The 16,434-nt window shown below is 38.2% G+C and overlaps 2 protein-coding genes across 2 annotated transcripts in view; one reads left to right on the top strand and one right to left on the bottom strand.

Moving 5' to 3' along the window:
- The window catches only part of LOC143358230 (uncharacterized), a 357,298-nt gene that overhangs the window by 89,277 nt on the left and 251,587 nt on the right, over nucleotides 1–16,434 (bottom strand). The gene's annotated exons all lie outside the window — the stretch shown is intronic.
- LOC143358217 (uncharacterized) overlaps nucleotides 1–16,434 on the top strand; it is a 241,892-nt gene that overhangs the window by 217,865 nt on the left and 7,593 nt on the right. The window contains exons 4-5 of the mRNA XM_076795183.1: nucleotides 9,149–11,024; nucleotides 13,133–13,695. Of these exons, the coding sequence (XP_076651298.1) occupies nucleotides 9,149–11,024; nucleotides 13,133–13,695 (2,439 nt within the window). The remainder of the gene's footprint in view (nucleotides 1–9,148; nucleotides 11,025–13,132; nucleotides 13,696–16,434) is intronic.

Raw genomic sequence — 16,434 nt, 5'->3', positions numbered from 1 at the left:
GACTCCAGTTAGCAACAAAAGCTTAATGCATTACTACGGCCACTGTTGTCCAATGCAATTTTTGTTTCAAACACTTCTCTATTACTATGTACACGGATCCTATTCTATTGACTCGAATAAATTATATTCATGCTGAAAATTTCATGGATATTGGTTACATCGTTTACGAGTTATCATAACGATAACTCGTTTTCATAACTCGTAAACGAAGTAACCAATATCGGTGCAATTTTCAGCATGGGTATAATTTATTCGAGCGAATCAAACACATTCTTTAAATTTTCAATACAGGCCCAGGTAAAAAAGCTGAAAAAACCAACTTTTACTATTTCTTTTGCGATTCCGACCAATTCAAATTTTTTTCAAAAATTTTTTACACCTCGTATAATAAACTAATCCTTCTAACTTCTCAATAACATTCAAGTCATTCGATCTAATTTGAAAAAAGTTATGTTGTTTCAAATAGTGTGTAATCAGTTTTGCTCCTTACTGTATATAGAGTAAACACTGTATTTCCTCTTTCTATTTTAGAAAATTCGTCCCGGAAGAGGTTAAATAATAATTTCAGGAGAAGTTGTTATTAGAATTTACTAAAAATTATAACTAGAAATTGATTTCGCTTCCGAACAATTTATCGAAAAACTTTTAACTGTTGATCTTTTATTTCGAAAAGGTTATTAGTTATTAGAAATAGCCGGTAAGTATTAAGTCAGTTGACGATAAGATCTCTACGCGCAGTTTTGTCACGTTTGCAGCCTGCTTAATCGAGATTTCTGTACGCGGCAGTCCTATTCTGTTAATTATTGTACTCAACGTAACTACTCAACGTAAACGCATTAATCACGAACCGCGGTAACGGACTTGAAAAGAGTACAGTTAACTGAGAGTACCCTTTCGGTCGTTACGGTAGAATCTATGCTTCGGTCGGCAACAAAACCGTCTTATTTACAAAATCGGTGGTTTGCGCATGTAACGCACGTTCGAACCAGAACGAGACATGTGACTGGGCTCACGCTGCGGGACGAGCTAACTCGATCAAGGGAAGAAAAGAGAGGCGAACGAATCGTATGAACGCCACGATTTTCACATTCAAATGCGCTCGAAGACGCTCGGTTGCTCGCGGAGAAACGTGAAAGCTCGAGGGTCAACCGTTTAACCGTTTAACCATTTGACTGCAGCGCACGTCAAGCTGAATTAACACTTTGCCAACCCAGCCGAGTTGTGTTTTACCATACACACGCCTTTACTTCGTGTTTCGACATTTCGAATGTGTATTTAACTCTATTGTTAGTGACATATACACCCATTTTTTCTGATTTATTTCATACTTTGTTGTAGTTTCAATTGTCAAATATTAATGCTTCCAAATTGAAATTCAATTGATGTTTATACAAATTTTGGAAAAGAGGAATATCAATTTATACTTTATTTTGATTTTTGTGGACCAATCTACAAAAATACTTTGCAAAAAGTTACTTGGATTTTGCGAAATTTTTGGGAATGATAATCCTGCAGCTTTTTCTTCGAAGGTTGTTGGACTCAATATTATTTTATCATTATTGGATATACAAGAAATTGATTTTTTTCACTGAAAAATCGCTCTGAAACAGAAAAACATGTTACTCGTATTTAAATTTGAAGAAAATACTTGTATAATCTTTTTCTAAGAATAAATGTAAACGCCAATCAATAATGGATATATTAATTGTTTGTATGTTACTCGTTCAGAAGCTACACGTCTTCATTCTGATATATTAGCGCTAGAGATCTCAAAGTTGGTGAAACATCATCATCTTTCTCAAATACTATTTATTTCGTCCGTTACTCAACAGCCAAAGCTAATTAAGTTGTCAAAAGATACGAGAGGTTGATGGCCAATTATTCATAGAGGCAAATGAGGTGATAGCACCGAGACGATGTCACGTCTTCTTTTCTTTTTTTACCACTGCGCACGGTGGACACCGTTTTTCTGTTGTGGCGAATCTAATTGTAAGTGCCCTCAAACAGACCTCCATGCTCTGATGGTCTCCATGTCCTTTGCTTCACAGCAACGGATTACGAAGTACTGTTACTCCCGGCGTTCAGTATTGTAGCCTTCATTCCGCCACCGAAAAGCGTTCGCTAATATTCAAATTTCGCATGCGTTTACTAATTGCGCTCCAGTCATTTGCTTTGTTAGGCCTCTAAACAAGCAGGAATGAGACTATATTACTATACATCTTTCAAACACATTTTTATCGTGCTCGTAAGAAATGTTTACACATGCACCACATTTCGTCACTAAAAGTTGCACAGAGTGTTATGATTAGACTGCGGATTTTTATGCATTTATAAAGAAATTGTCTGGTTGAAATATGAAACGAAAGATTAGAAAAATTTGAGAATATGGGTATGTTGTTTTCAGTGTATTAAAATTATTAACGGATGAAATCAGTCTTTATTTTATTCTTGCTTCCCACAATCGATACAGAATGTTTTTATTCTGCATAAAGATCCGCAAGTAAAACTTTTGTAAAGTGGGAACCCATAGGGGTACCCATATGTAATCAATTATTTGCAAAGAATTTGTTTTGCCTTTAGTTCTGTACCGATCGTTGAAGAGGGAAAACGTATTCTTTTACAGTTTTCGGTAAAGCAGGCTGTGTTCAAAATACTCTGAAAAGTATAATTTTTTTTTACAACCCTATAATAAAATGGCGGCGTCCGTACCTTCCGAGGATCATATTCGTCATTGCATACTTTTTCATTTTCATGCGGGATTTAATGCAACGGTAACAACAAAGAAAATTTGCGATGTTTATGGAGTTGTATTGAAGGTCAACAACCGTCAACGTTGGTTCAGGAGGTTTGCTGCTGGTGATTACGATCTCTCTGACAGTCCTCGAAGTGAACGACCAGTTGAATTTGATAATGACACCCTAAAATCTCTAGTGGAAGCTGATACAAAATTAAGTATACAAGAATTATCAAGAAGCCTTGGGTCCACATGGTCAACTATACGAAGGCACCTACACGAAATGAGAAAGGCATATACGCAAAGAATATGGGTACTGCATAAATTATCTGAGACCAACGAGAATATTCGTCGATCAATTTGCACTTCATTGCTATCCAGATTTCGTAGAGATCCATTTCTTAGCAGAATCGTTATCGGAGATGAAAAATGGATTCTTTATGATAACCTAAAGCGTCCCAAGCAATGGCTTTCTGCAAATCAAACCGCAATATCAACCCCTAAACCTAGTTTATCACTTAGAAAGGTGTTACTGTGCATTTGGCGGGACTGTCGTGGCATAATTCACTTTGAGTCGTTGAAACCTGGAGAAACAGTTACTGCTGAGTTGTATTGTCAGCAATTACAACGGCTGTATTCAGAACTATTGAAAAAGAGGGCATCTTTAGTCCACAGAAAAGGTGTAATACTGCAAATTGACAATGCCCGGCCCCATACAGCGAAACTCACTCAGGAAAAAATCAAAGAACTGCAATGGGAAGTTTTACCGCACCCTCTGTACTCACCGGATATTGCTCTCTCCAACTATCATCTTTTCAGATCTCCGGAGCATTATTTAAGAAATAAAACATTCACTTCTATAGAAGATGTAAGGAGGCACCTTGAGTCATATTTTGCTTCACGAACCCTGGCTTTCTATAAGAGGGGGATTGAAAATTTGCAGGAAAGATAGCAAACTGTCCTTGATAATGATGGAGATTACATAATAAATTAAGAAATAAAGACATGAATTTACTACAAAGTTTGTTGTAGATTTCAAAATAATTGATTACTTATGGGCCCCCCTAATATATATACATAGAAATAAATAATATAAAATAATTTATATTAGTTGTATCTAAGAAGTCGATCAAAATATATTTTATTCTCAGTTTCATTGAATGGTCACTTTAATCCATACGTTTTCAGGGAGGCAACAACACATAATTCATATTATTTGCTTCTTTTTCTTATTTTGCTAATTTTGAGTAAACTCGATATTTAAAATTTTGAAAAAAAAATAGTTACGCACTTTACATTTACAAAGCGGTCTCGCAAGACACATATCCATGGTAATCAACATTTACAATTTTTCTACCCGCGTAGTATGAACCAAGCCTAAAATTACTATAATTCGCGCGCGCGTCATCCGGGGTATTTAATGTTCACAGGTAATTCGAAAATAATCAAAGGCGCAAGCGTAAAATTGCGCTGTCGCAGCTTTGGTTTAATAGGCCATGGTTCTGTCTGTGTCACACGGTACCTTCTTCCAGAATTAAATTACGGATTATAGCGCGTTCTCGGTTCGTATCCACAGTTCTCTGCCAGTTACGAGCAACGTAGCGTCGCGATGTAAAGCTTTTTCTCTGATTTCGTGTAGCCGGGTTTATACACCGGGACGTCGTAGTTTAAAAAAAGTTAAATGACTGGAAGCGAGAGGGTGGAGGATGGATCTGTGCGATTGAATTGGCAGATTTTGTTCCTCCCCCCCCCTCCGTTGAACGGTGAATTTCTGATGCCGCGCCGGATGTAAATGCGAGCAATTTTCCCGGCAGTATGCAAGCCAATTCGATACACGCGTAATTCGGGTTTTCGTTCTTGATCGACATTCACGAGGTGAGTCGATAACTTGTTACGAATAAATTAACTGGAAATTAATAAGGACATCATAGTTGATTGTTATTGCATTGAGTATACAGTCAGTCAGAAAAGTTTCTGTACACACTGTAGAACGAAATAGTTCACAAGTTAGAAAATTTACAAGGGAACATACCGATTTTTATGAAAATAATTTTTTTTAATCTTTATTTATCTTATTTATATTTTTTATTTTTGTTTTATTAAAATTTATATTTTTTTATTTTCATGTTCACGAAAAAATATTTTACATGTATTTTTTTATTGGCAACCATCCATGTAAAAGGAACGAAAACAGCCCTTAAAGATGGGGGTCAAAAGTACACTTTTTTAAATATCTTGAGAATTAGAAGGTGTAGACAAAATTTTTTTGTCAAATTGCGTGTTTTTAAATTACGAATCCAACAATATAAAAAAAGGCTTTTGTACAACATTTTGTTTAAATAATATATTGAAAAATAACAATTTCTTTTGCAGTTTTTGTTATTAAATTGTAATGTATTTTTATGGAAACTGGCACGTGTGAGTCCCTTCACAATTTGTTATTACTGTTTTCTTCCTTTCTCTCTCTCTCTCTCTCTGTCCCTTGCCTTATCCGCCCTCCTTCTCATTTTCCATCCTGCACATGACATATAAAATGAACATTTTAAAATCGTTGTATATAGTATGAAAGGTAAATGCGATTTAAAGTATTCACCCATTTACAATAAAAAAAAGTTTGAATAAATAAAAAAAGATTTTTTAAAATTTTAATAAAATTTTGAATTAGGATATATTTGCAAATTTTGAAGGTAATTGTATCATTGATTACAGTATTTTTATATAGTGGTATAATTTTTTATTTGGTGTATTAGAAACAATTTATAGCCATCGTTTACATTTACAGCAATTTGCCAGAAAGCTATAAGAATACTTTCGAAATTTCTTTCTTGTCGAAATTCCTATTAAGTTCGCATAGACTTAACGGACTATTCGTGTTGTCATCATCACGATGCGTTACGATACGCGTGATCTGATTAATTAATTAAATCGTTAAGGCGCCATCATTACCTGCAGGACTTGTAATGGGGAACACGTATTTTTTGATTCAGATGTATAGCGCATTTGTATACCCTATGAATGTACACATCTGGCTGCAACAACGTTACGCTGTAATGCATTTCTCCCGAAAAAGTTCGTTTTCATTTCCATTTTATAGATTCACTTTTTCAATTTGATCAAATTACGCCAATTATTGTGAACGTTTCTTTATAAAGGAATATATTTACACTTACCCGATTTATCAATTTACTTCTCTGTAATTCAAAATACTTTCTTTTAAACGTGAATTACATTATTGCAAAAGCCTTGTCATTCAAAGGAAGACCAACTTCAATTGCTCGTGACTTGATCTATTCTACCTGTTTATTACTTATTAATAATTTTAAACACAAAATTAGAGTGCACGTTTATAACTAGACTGCGGATCTTTATGAATTTATGGCTTCTGAAAATGTTAAAAAAAATGTTAGAATATAACATTCGACAGAATTTGGTACGATTTTTATTTATTTCAGATCTACAAAGGCTACTACCACTGAGAATAAAATTTTAATTGACTCCACTATCTCAAAATACGTCTACAAAAATGGCAATTTGCATAAACATCCGCAGTCTATTTATAATATAATTTAAGTTGACCGAAGGGATAATTCTATAGGCAATCTAAGTTTAAAAACAAGGACAGTGATTGTATATTTTTCCAAGTTATTGAAATCCCAGTTAAAACAACGGATAAAGTGCGCCTGGCGCGTGGCAATCTGCTAAGCAATGGCTAGCGGTTAGTAGATCTAAGGAGCCCTCAATTTACAAGTTCACATATATTGTATAAAAATATGAATTAACATATCTTAAAATACTTCTTTCCATTGAGTTTTTCACAACCACTAGATTAAATCAATAAGTGTAGAACAAACGAAATTTTTACATCCTTGCTAGACTTCGGATCTTTATGCAAAATAAAAATATTACGCTGCAGATAATAGAAACTGAATAGACATTTATTTTTCCTCTTAAGGATTTTACTAAGTTACAAATAATATAACAGAGATCTTAAAATCATCTGACATTTATCGGTCTAATTATTGTCGTTGGCAAGTTTCTGCCACACTCGTATCATACAGAACAATAAAAACCCTTGTTAATCGGTTTTTGATACGGACATCAATTTCCGCAATTCGCATCGAGTGTGTCTATCCGGCTCGGCCAAGGATGACAGCAGTCATTTTCAGCAGGCCACGCGAGGTAATTATTACCCCATTCAATGCCCTTTCGTAGCTGATTAATCAAGGAACTAATTAATCAACGATAAAGCAATGATGCTGACGCGTCATTGAGGCCTGGCCGGACATAGCGCCGATAGACACACATGCAAATACACGCGCGCGTCGATTGTGCACGCCGATTCACGGATGCTACTCGTTACCTTAATGAGAACGTAAGGCATTGCACTTGTCACGGTACATTCGACTTGTAATGAATTTTCCCGTTTCGTCCCTCGAGATTGATTTGAGGAATTACTTATCGTCTTCCCATTGTTCCCTTTTATCTTTCAATTTACATCACGATAGGAACGCTTCTAGACAACGGTGCGGCTAATATCAATATCCGACATGTTTGAGTGAAGATGAATAATCGATATAACGTCCTTCACGCTTCTCAGCGACCGAGTTCGATTACTTCAACGACAGGAAAATTAGACATTATAATCCCGTAGAAAAATTCATGTTCATTACGTTAGGCAGATCAGTCATTATGCATTATGGGTTAAAACTTCACCCCGTGGAACCAGAAAATTTATCTCTTTTTATGTAATCCTGTAGATTTTAACGAGAAAACATGTCGAGAGTCCAAACTTCAATCCTAGAAGCAACGCGTGACTGTCACTACGTGCCAACAAGGCCCGGCTCCCTTACCTTTTGAAAACGCTGAAAATCACACGTGTAACTTTTGAACCAGTAAATTTTTAACATTAAAACTTGGATTTTCCTGAGAGGTATCAAGTATAAGTTGAAAATCGCTATTACGTAACAATAGCAAAACGAAAACACGAGCTGTTCCGTCAGGTCTAAGACTAATTAGTAAACAATTTATTACCAAGGTAGGTACTAATGATAAACACTCATCTAAGTTAGGTAGAAAATACTCGAAGCAATGGAGGCGTCAAGGAATTTTCTTCTCCGAATTTCAATCAGATTAAGTTTGAAGATGGAGACGGACATATTGTTGAACATTTTATTACAATAAATGCATAAATGAGTCTGCCGAAATGTTCTTGAGAACGTATTCAAATTTCGAATTTCAGATTCTTTATTTTACAATTTTTTAGATTATAAGAATGTCTCCACTTGCCAAGTGCGCTTATTTGTTCAGACGTATTTTGTAAAAATAACCGTGCAACGTCTCGATGAATGCTGTCGTCTTATTTTTCAAAGGCGATGCAAATAAATCACTTTTAGTGCTGGGTTGTTCCGGGTGTTAGAACTTCCAACGAGATTCGACCTGATTCTCCGAGATAAACCGCCTCTGCCAGTTGCAACATAGTTTCGGTGACATGTAGCGCATAAACGATCACGCGGTCATGTCCGTCCGCGTGAATTGAAATTATCTGCGACGTTAACGAGGCACTATCGCTATCTGATGGTCTCTGGTCTGTCGTTACATACTCCCGCGTGGATTATCGCAAAACACGTGTTCCCGATACCTGAGCAGCCTGACAATCGCTTGCCATCGTATACGAGCGAATGGCCTCGGTCTCGGCCCCGTTAACCGGGGTGACACCTCGAAAAAGTAGTCCCAAAATACGCGGAACCAGCTTGAGTCTGTTTCTCGAGTTCCTTGTCGCCGTTCCTGGGGGCGACCATATGTCGACCGCGGACGAGGATGCCGCCGGGTGGTTTTTCGTACTACGAAATGGCCCGGTATCTCATCCACCGTCTCTTCTTGTGCCCCTTTATTGGAACGCGCGCACAGCTGAAGGTCCAGCATCGCGAACTCGACTGGATTCCGGGAAATGTTTCGAGCCCCCTTCTTTCGATCGGTTTACTGTTAGATCGGGATTACAGTATTTCCGAAGGACTTAGAGAATTTTTCTTTCCCTACGTTACCGATCCATTTTTCTACTAGATACTTGAATAAGTTGCTGCCGCTCTCTTGGCAAAGAAAAGCACTTTGTTTGAATGGAAAAACAGAGAATATTTTATTCAAAGTATTTTCTTCCCTTACGTTCTTTATCCATTTTTATATTAGATACTTGAATAAGCTTCTGCCGTTCTCATGGCACAGAAAAGCACTTAATTTGAATAGAAAATAGGTCCTTTCTTTCAAATACATGGAATAAAATTTAATTCCTATAAATGCAGTTCTTATAAACGGAGATCTGTATTTCTATGACGCATTCGGATGTTTCTATATTGTCTCTGCAGTCGTTACTATACTTGTATTGTATTAAAGCTTGGCATCTTCGTCGACTGTTCTCAGGCTCGAGTTTTGGAGTTTGGGGTCGCAGGATGAGCAAAAAGATAGATTCATTCCGGCGGGCTGGTTCCCGCGAAACGATTTCCTCTATATCGGAAAGATTCGAAAGCGGGAGCAACAACAACAACAACAACAACAACAACAACAACAACAACAACAACAACAACAACAGCCATCATTTAATTTCGAAAGTGGACCAATCACTGCCAGATTTCAAGCTAGACTCGAAACAAGAAAAGAGAATACCGGGAACGTTCCATAGATCACCGTCACCCTTCAAATCCTTTTTCATCCGTATGGGTTCCACGGGGATGCTGAATTCGGCGAAAGGTAACAGGCGTTCGCAAAATATCGACGACAGACTGAAAACATGCGAGAAGGAAAATCTGTTCAGGAGCTGTAGCACGAGTCAACTGAATACCAGTCCGACCTACGTGAAAGGCGACGATCCCTCGGAAGGGATCGATCTCCAGATCTCCAGTCGCAAGGACAAGACTGTCTCTTGCGACAATTTAGCGCGTCAGAATGTCGACGCGTACGACGACCATATTAGCGATGCCGGTACGCCTCTCTATCCCCTTGGAAGCCCGTCGGTGACGAGCTTCAGTTCGTGCGACTTCGAACACTCGAGAAACGAATCGCCGATGAGGAAAAGCAACAGCTGCGACTTCAAAGAAACGAAAAAGTCCAGCTTCCCGTACGCTTTCCTACGATCGAAACTTTCCGTCCTGCCCGAGGAACGTCACAGCACGTTCGCATCGAAGGACGAACGATTATTTAAGACTGCCTCGGAAGAGCATTTCCCTGCCTTGAAAATAGAGGACACGTACACCGGTACGACGACGTTGGGCAGACGGCGTTCTAGAACCGGAAATTTCGCTAGGGGAAATCCGATCAAGTCTCAAGAGTCCTCGGCTCCGAAAGATGGGTTTAACTCGTACGCTGAATTCCGCAAAAACTCGAGCAGGTGCGAGCAAGATAGGTTCAGTCTGAATCCAAGCCAGTTGGAGAGGATCGATGACCACTTCCAACAGGAAGACATGGGTTGCTACAGCTCGTACGACAGCAGTCCGATGTCGCTTCGAGGGAATATCCATCACCCTGATCCCGCCCAGGAGAGGGTGGACTTTGTAGGGAAGATCAATGAATCCAGGTTTTCCGATACGTCCTCGTTGAACGTGGACCTGGATATGGTACCCATCCTTCGAAATCATAGAAGAAATTCAGTGCCAAGCGGCGAGCAGAGGTTGTCCTCTCACTATGTTAGCTCGAACGAATCAGGGTACGACAGCGACGGGCCTAGAGGAGAATCCGCTGCCGCTTCGGAGAACGAGGGGCAGAGCTTGAAGTGCACAGATAGCTCGGATACCAGCAGCGTGGTCGACTCCGAGTTGGAGAAACCCATAAGAAGTTCCACGCCGAGCGAGTGCCAAGACCAGGAAAACAACCACGAGGCCAGGACGAAGGAGAATTCTGAGGCCGATGCTGTTAGAGAGGGGAATTCCGACTTGGCCGATGGCATCGACGGATTCAGGTGGCATCAGAGCAACTCTGGCAGACTGCTACCCAGCATTCATCAATCGTACGACGATGCCGCGATGAATTCGCAGTTCCCCGCCTATAGAAACGGATTAAATAGTTTGCAGAGCTCCCCGCCGAAATCCCTTGATATTTCACCGCATCGTATGAGACTGCAGCAAGATAAATCCAGGTTCCTCAGCGACATCATTCAACCGTCGAAGAGGGTACGACGGTGCCGACTGGTGCAGCTACATAAGAGAGATCCGAAAGAAAGTTTGGGAATTCGGCTGGCACAACAACGGATGGGGGAACTTCGGTATATCGTTGTGCAGCTTGAAAGCGACGGAATAGCGCACAGGTAGGAAGCATTCATTTTTATTCAGTGGCGAACAAAAGTATTCGCGTACCCTTTAAAAAGGTATAATTTCTTTAAAATTCAACCAGATAACTTGGAACGATTATTTTACTCGATAACAAATTATTTTTTGATCATGACGAACCCCATGATTTTTCACTGTTTCATCCGAGCCTATAATAAAAATTTAAAACATACCGCTTGCAAATCTAATCGTAAATTATGTACATGTACAAATTTTTATATGTACGTATGTGATCGACACTTGTCGCTACAGAGAAGATCAAATATTTTGAAAATAAATTTGGCTCTGGTTAGACATAATCGGAAACGTGAAGACACTTTAAAAAATGCAATACTCTTAATTTAAGAGTATGAACTTCATTCCTATGTTGACCGATTTTAATCAAATTTTCAGAATGTATATAATTGATACAAATCTTCGTTTTCACTTTTATAATAATTATTCTCTTTTAAACAATGTTCGAATGTGTACTGTGGAGTCATTGTGTGTACGTCTCCGAAACCAGTAGACACATATTATATATATGTATATGTATATATAAATTGATTACTTATGTAAACACATTGCAAGTACAATATCAACGAAGAATGCTTTTTGTGGGTAACATTCGAAACTCGTGAAATAAAACTTGGGTACATTGATACGTGAATTTAATTACTAATAATTACCGTATTGTATTACACACTTGACAAATTGTAAACGTATTCATTAAAAAATATAATACTGCAAATATAATTTACAGACCTTAGAAGGCAGTATTCTTAAAATGAAATACAGCATTCGGGTTTGGACGAAGCATAAAGTCTGAGTAGATCACGCCTCATTAAATAATGTCGGTGCTCTGAAGTGATAATTTTATGGCTTCGCTATATCTTATCCACCAATTAGACCAAATATTAAAACGCGAAATAATACAGTTTTAATTCTAAACATACTTGATAATAACGCGTCCAACTGCTTAGAAATATTGGACTTATTATTTAATATATTGTATAATTTACATATAAATATGTTCTTTTGTTAAATTTATTTCTATTGTGTCGTTGATCTTGTATTTTTGAGGTGTATCATTTTTTTCGTGTAGTTAATTAGATTGCATATTTAAATATTTAACAATATGAAAATTACATTATAAATTCACCCAATTTTTTAAATTTGACGAAATTCTAAAAGTTTATTATATTATCAGATGATTTCAGAAGTGCGTGCCTGGTTTGAAACAACAACACAAACGGTTACATTTTAAAATAACAGATTTGTTAATCGATTACAGTAACACACGTAATTGATCACATACAATTTAATCGTACGAAACGATTTCAGTTTTTCTGTAAAAGATTAGTGTAGTACATAATGTGTAATACAAATTTTAGAAAAACTGCATATGGTCGGAAACACGAAAAAATTGTGAAAGTTGATTTTTACAACTTTTTGATCTGGGCTCGCAACGTAAATATAGGAAATATGTTTTGTAGATTCATATAAGTTGCATAAATACTGAACATTTCATCAAACTTGGCTAATGTTGCTATGAGTTACAAACGACTAAAAATTTGGAAAATTACAGTTTTTCACGATTTTACCATTTTAATAATTCCTAAATCAATTAACTAACATCGACGAAATTTTCAGCATGTATACACGTAACTAATATGAATCTACAAAATGCATTTTTAAAATTTTCGTTGCAGGCCTAAATAAAGAAGTTGTAAAAAGCAACGTGTACTATTCTTGTCGCGATTCTGACTATATGCAATTTTCAAACTTGTCATTACTCGTCATCTGGCAAATTCTATAGAAAAGCTATAGAGAAGCGGAAGTCGTTTAGTGTATTTATAAAAAAGTTACTCTGATTTAAAATGGGTGAATTATGCCAGTCACTGACTACGATCACCACTGTTTTCTACAATTAATTGTCTTCCAACGGTTTACACCCTGTAAACCGTGTGGTCCTCTTTTCTAGAAACTGCGCGGGTTTTTTTCAAAAGAAGGTTTGGAGGTCTCTGAAATCGCGCACGAATTTGAACAATCATGCAATAAATTAATACAAGATGAAACTAACGAAGATAAAATGTGACCTTTATAGGGACGGTAGACTGAGACTTGGTGACGAAATCGTCGAGGTCGAGGGCAAGGAGCTTAGAACACTGGAGAGCTTGGAGGAGGTTCAGGATTTCTTGAAATCCTTTACGGGTAACAAGATACGTTTAATTACCGCCTACGAGGAGACGGTGCCGCAGGTGTACGTTAGTCCGCCAACATTGCCTGGGGAATACGAGTACCTGGAAAACGCGAAGAACCTTTCCAACCTGTCGTTGATCGACGGTCAAACGCGACAGGGTGTACAGTCGGAAAAGTCCAGCAGCAAGACCACCGAGGAGAACGTTCAATTAATGAAGAGGCCTGATTTTCTACCCCTTTCTTGTTTGACCAAGGAGCGAAAGAGTGCAGAGAATGGTCTCGAATCGACAACGGAATCGCAGCATTACCTAACGAGGCACATCGCCAAATTCGAAAAGGGTTATGGAAAACCCAGCCTCGGTTTCAGTGTCGTAGGAGGCAGGGATAGTCCTCGAGGTGAAATGGGGATTTTTGTCAGAAGGGTTTTCCCTGGAGGTCAAGCTGACGTCTCGAAGTCACTATTTCAAGGTACATTATCATATAAATATTATTTATATAGTATTTTCATTTGTTCGAATCACTGAGTCTACATACCACAAGAGGACTCAACATTCCCTCTTTTTTTCGAATAAACGTATAATAATTATTAAGACATTCTTTGGCAAATTAAATTGAAACGTACAATACAACTACTTATACATAGGAAAAAGAACAGAAAGAAAAAGTTACAGAACGGTGAGAAATTAAAGCTCCTGTTAGGTGAAGAAATTCAAATGTAATGGAGAAGCGTTTGAGCATTCCATAAAGACATTTTTTTTAAATATCTCGATAACTAATCATTGTTTTGCCATTCTCCCTCAATACTTTTTTACGTAGAATAACGAGAGGACTCTATCTATGTAAAAACAGTGCATTCCCATTTTTTAAATTAATGCAATTGTTTATTGCACATGTAATAAAACCATCTCTTAAACCACCTTCAAACCATCTTTTTCTCTTTGATGTTTTTCTGTAACTGTACTTGTAACGAAGTTGTAGCCTGAAATAATTGCGTGGACCAACTTGTTTGTTATAATTGCAACTTTCAGAATGTGGTTATAGCTTCAACCAACAAATACACGAAGTTACAATTATCTGTTTTTCTTCTCGTTTTTATCACTGAAAACGGTAGCTTCTTATTTACATTACAGACCAAGAGTACTGTTACGGTGACATGTAAAATCATCATAATACAAACCTGCTGTAGAGCAGTACAACGATTAAATTTCATGGGAAACCGAAATCGAATTAAGAGGGGTTGTCAAGGGAATTACCTTTAACCCTAGCACTAGGCTGGAAAACTTTAAATTAGGACTATTTTCCTTGGGGGAAAAATTCTCAAAAAATTATTTATTGTCATACAGTTTTGTCTGTTGAGGCTTTCGGGTGTAAGCCGTGTCCTAAAGGAAGAATTTTCCCAACGTTTCGCAAGCATTGCAGCTAGCTTCATCAGGGGTTCAGAAAACACACTGATACTATTAGTATCTTCTAGTATCTAATATGGGAAAATTCTTCCTTTAGGACACGGCTTACACCCGAAAGCCTCAACAGACAAAACTGTATGACGCCGGGCCGTGAAAGTCTCAAATCTCTGATTATTTATTGTCGTTTGTGTATTTAAGTTTAATATTCCGAAGTCCCGTTGCTATGAGAAAAAAAGCGGCAATGACGCGAAGCGGACCACAACGCTTCTTTCATATCTAAAGAATAACAAATAATCCCAGAACTAAGAATTGGATCACGGAACTGATTAGCAAGGAACGATGCAGCATTTTCAATTACAGTCAAGCATTCAATGCAGTCAGAAGTAATTGTTTATTCTGAGGGAAGAGAGTTATACAATATCTACTTTCTATTTTATAAATATACATCTAAATGCAATGTAAAATGTTCATAAAGTATCAGACAGTTAAATATTACAAAATCTTTTTTAAAAAACAATGTTTTTTAGGAGAAATGAGTAAAGAAGAGTATCGATTCGAGGAGCCCTCTTGGGATTCCGCATGACGGCTCGAGGCTTGGGAGTACTAGAGTTAACAACAATTACTCTTTGTTCGGCAGTTGCTGAAAGCTGCCTTCAAATAATATACAAGAATAGAAATTTATTACTATTCGTACTTCATAGCTGTGCGTAAAGCAATGTCACTTATCCTCATGGTATTTGTTATCCGTATTGGTCGAGCAAGGAATAATCTACTGAGTACAGTAGAATTGCTTAGTGTCGTACACAAGCACATGAAAATAGCTCAGATGCAATACCAATAACCGATGCACCTGAGCCTAGATGATCACGCTAGGATCTCTCGGTAACCTCCAGTACTCCTTCTAAAGCCTTACGTATCTAGAACGTAATTTACCGTGTCACCATTCCTTTCTTAATGTGACACAATCTATCGAGGATTTCTTGTCCGGATCGGTTCGCAAGGATCTCGTTTTATCGGCATAGTTCCACCGTTTCAGAAGCAAAATATACCGCGCGCGAATACACGAAATGGGGCGGGGGGTCGTGTTAATGCGTCACATACGCGACGTCGCTGCTCGTGCATTCACACCGTGAACGCCTCGGACACATCCCGAATCTTTAAACCGACACCTCGTGTCACGTGCATTTCTAAACAGTGGCCCCCCATCTCACCTGCTTGCTTTTTTTTCGTTCTTTCGTTTCTTGCTCTACTCCCTCTGGTTTACTCTCCCCCTGAACAGTGGTGGATCTACGCATGGGCTTTATGAACTGCAGCCCAGGACCCCGTTCAGTCAAAGGGCTCCCTACTTACGTGGTGCAAAAAATAAAAACAATCTAAATTAAGAACTTAAGAAAAAATAAATTATACAAAAATTTTTGGTTTTAGAGTCAATTTCAGATAATTGGGTAGGCTCCCAAACAGTGTTAGCCCAGGACCCCAAAATTAACGGTCCGCCGCTGCCAGTATGGTTACAATACTTTCCCGATGATTTAGACCAGTGCTGGGCACGGTTGGGGCCCCTCAAACGCTTGCTTTCTCCACCTACCTCTCTTTCATGCAGCATACACCTTCGTTGCGTTAGTTGGTGTCTCGCAACAGACGAAGCACGCCCTCTCCCCATGGTAACGACGCTGACTGGAAGGAGACAGTGGGTGCTATGGTGGGGGACGGTTTCGCCCCAATTGGGGCAAACATGCCCAGCCCTGATTTAGACTTTTCAGTATTTTCCCCAGCTACAGTGGCTAACAGAGGTGTCTAAACAGTA

This window comes from Halictus rubicundus, chromosome 10, assembly GCF_050948215.1.
Source record: "Halictus rubicundus isolate RS-2024b chromosome 10, iyHalRubi1_principal, whole genome shotgun sequence".
NCBI classification, from domain to species: Eukaryota; Metazoa; Arthropoda; class Insecta; order Hymenoptera; family Halictidae; genus Halictus; species Halictus rubicundus.
Note: the sequence above shows the minus strand (reverse complement) of the source record. Positions and strands in the feature narration are given on the sequence as shown.